General features: G+C 35.8%; 1 protein-coding gene across 1 annotated transcript; it reads left to right on the top strand.

Annotated features, from left to right (window-relative positions):
- Positions 1 to 606: 606 nt before the first annotated feature.
- Positions 607 to 1,293, top strand: LOC130449165 (craniofacial development protein 2-like). The gene has a single exon (XM_056786842.1). The coding sequence runs from the start codon at positions 607 to 609 to the stop codon at positions 1,291 to 1,293; it is 687 nt and encodes a 228-aa protein (XP_056642820.1).
- The last annotated feature ends 1,988 nt before the right edge of the window (positions 1,294 to 3,281 follow it).

The raw sequence follows: 3,281 nt of genomic DNA, 5'->3' as shown, positions 1-3,281 counted from the left end.
CTGTCAACAGTTTTCACTTTCTTGAAAAAGTCGGATTTAGCAAACAACTCCGCTGATAAATACAAAGACTTAGGGTGTAAGGAGTGACAACTAATATTGTTATGCTGGTCCAAATGACAACCTCACCTGCACGTGGTACACCCTGCTGATTACAAACGAGCCTCTGTCGACCGAACAATGGCCGGAATAAGCAATTCCTCTCATATTAGCCAACAGCTTAGGGTGGAGGAGCTGATATGAGATAGGGCATCAATATTGTCCTGGGGCTGAGAAATTGGTTACAAAGGCTGTAGAAAGCTACGGGATGACTACCGCATTAAAGATCCTTAAGGATATCCCAAGAAAAATCACTATGGAACCACAAAAATGCAGACTGAAGACTACCGATCCGGGTACACTGAAGCCAAGATCCGGCAGGGGAGGGTACGTATATAGAGATGACAAGACAACCCAGGTCGTCATCAAGAGAAATCCTTGTCAAAAGTTCACTATAAACCGCATTGCTACATGGAACATCAAAACTCTGTATCAAGCCGGCAAACTGGAAAACGTTACAAGGGAAATGAGCCGATTGAATTTAGATGTCCTAGGTCTAGCAGAAGTGCGATGGCCAGGGTCTGGCGTTTTTCAGAAGAAAAGACTGCACTCTATTACTCAGGTACAGAAACGGGACAACACAGGAACGGAGTAGGAATCATTGTCAGAAGAGAAATGCAACAGTCAGTTATAAACTTTATCTCATACAATGATAAAATAATGCTACTGCAAATAAAAGCCCATCCCGTCAACGTTGACCTACTACAAATTTACGCTCCAACATCAGACCACAGCGATGAAGAAGTAGAAGACTTTTATGCAGATCTAGAAAACTTAACTAGAAACTTGAAAAAACATGAGATAGACATTGTAATGGACGATTTCAACGCTAAAGTTGGTAAAAGAAGCGTGCCAGGTGTTGCCGGTGATTTTGGATTGGGGCAACGAAAAGAAAGAGGTGATAGACTGATTGAATATTGCCAAGAACATGACTTGATTATAACAAACACCATATTTAAGTTACATCCAAGGAGACTCTATACGTGGACTGCTCCAGGAGATAGAGAAGGCCAGGTAATAAGAAATCAGCTAGACTATATATTAACAAACAGAAGATTCAGAAACGCAACATATGGAGTAAAAACTTATCCAAGTGCAGATGCAGCTACAGATCACAATATATTAATAGCTAATGTGAAAATTAAATTAAGATCACAAAAAAAAACAATACAGACCACCAACACTGGACGTAGCTAAGTTGAATGACCCCCAAATAAAGAGCTGGAGAGAAAACTATTAGAGTATGATTCGAACTGGAACGTCATGAAAACAAATTTAGTACAAACTGGAACAGAAGTCGTAGGCAAGCAGGAAAATCGAAGGAAGAAAAAATGGATGTCTCCCCAAATCCTTACACTTATGGACGAAAGGAGTGGGCTCAATAATAAGAAAATAAAGACAAAAATCAACAAAAGAAAAATAGTTGAAAGATCAGTGTCAGGAAATTGACGACTTAAATTTAAAGCATGACACATCAAATTTCCATAGAAAACTGAAAGAATTAACTGGTAACACAAAGAAAAGAATACCATGCACAACAAGGATTAGCCAACAAAGGATCCAGTTAGAAGAAGAGCATATAAAAAGGTGTTGGAAAGAATATATTCTACAGCTCTACAGAAGACCACAAGACATAGATCTACCAAGTTCTGACGAATGTCTTGATATTTTAGAATCAGAAGTTAGAAATGCACTGACAAATAGAAAAATGGAAAAGCACTACAGGGTTGGATGGAATACCAATTGAACTATTAAAAGCATTAGATGGATCAAACTTAAAAAACTTCACTAAAATACTAAATAAGATCTACCAACAAGGAAATATATCAGAGGAAAAGCTGAAATCAGTGTTCATACCGATACCCAAAAAGAATAACCCTCAAACATTCGATCAATATAGATTAATTAGCCTGAGGGCACATCCTTCCAAAATATTATTAAAAATTATACAAAACAGAATTTATAAGAAATGAGAGCAGGAACTGGAAAATACCCAGTTTGGTTTCGGAGGAAGAATGGGAACTCGTGAAGGACTCTTCACGATGAATGTTCTCCTACAAAAATACCGTGAATAAAATAAAACTATTTACATGTGCTTCATAGATTATCATAAGGCATTTGACAGGGTAAAGCATAATAAAGTTATTGAAGAACTTAAGAATATATAACATTCAGCAGCAGTAAGACTTATTTCCCGCGTCGTTATTCTACGCGCAGAAAGAGTACGATTCTGCGGACCAGCGAAATTTTCTCGCAGACCACCACTTTGGGAATCGCTGGTCTAGAGGAGTAGCTGATATGGATGTATTTTCTTGTTGTGGGCGATCAGTTGTAATGGCAGCATCATAAGCTTCCTCAGAGAAAATATAAGGATTGAAGGGGAAGACCCGTGCCTATGTTCATTTCCTTTGTAAGTTGTCCGTCTATTCTGGCCTGTATTTTGTTGTCCTTATATGTCAATTTTTTTGATGATGTCTAACGGTATTTGTCTATTGTATAAAAGGTGAACCACGTCTTTTAATCTCACTGTCAAAAGCTTTTGTCTAGTCAATTAAGCAAATGAACGCCTGTCGATTATATTCTAGAGCTTCCTCTGTGATTTGTCTAGTTACAAATACTACGCCTGTACATGATCTCCCACTTCTAAAACCTTGTTGTCCGTCCTCAAAAGATATTCTTTGATTTATTAGTTGGGTTAAAATTTTGGTTGTCATTTTTAGAGTAGTGTTTAAAAGATTTATTCCTCTATATTATTCCGAAATTTTCGGCCAATAATATTTTTCGCTCAATGAATTTTTAAGCTCATCAATTCCTCTATGTCCTTTTTTGTATATATCGGTTAAAACATCTTTAACAACAATTATACATTGAACAAATTTAAATGCATTTTTGAAATATTTTTGTACGATAACTATAAATTATTGTTCTGGTTTTAAAGGTTCCCTAAAATATAGTGCATATAGTTGTTTTGGATCAATATATTCTTTAACAAAATATTATTATATTATATTATATATTATATTATTTTCTAAACCTCTTTTTGATGGAATTACAAATAGACGAATATTGTCGAAATATTTTTCTCTCCTCGTTCTTATGCTTTTTACTTTACCTCATGCTAGTAATATTTGATTCTTATAAGAATTTAGAGATCTGTTTGAAATTGGTATTTCTTATATTGGATT

This window comes from Diorhabda sublineata, chromosome 10, assembly GCF_026230105.1.
Source record: "Diorhabda sublineata isolate icDioSubl1.1 chromosome 10, icDioSubl1.1, whole genome shotgun sequence".
Classification (NCBI taxonomy): Eukaryota; Metazoa; Arthropoda; class Insecta; order Coleoptera; family Chrysomelidae; genus Diorhabda; species Diorhabda sublineata.
This window is presented reverse-complemented; position numbering and strand designations above follow the sequence as displayed.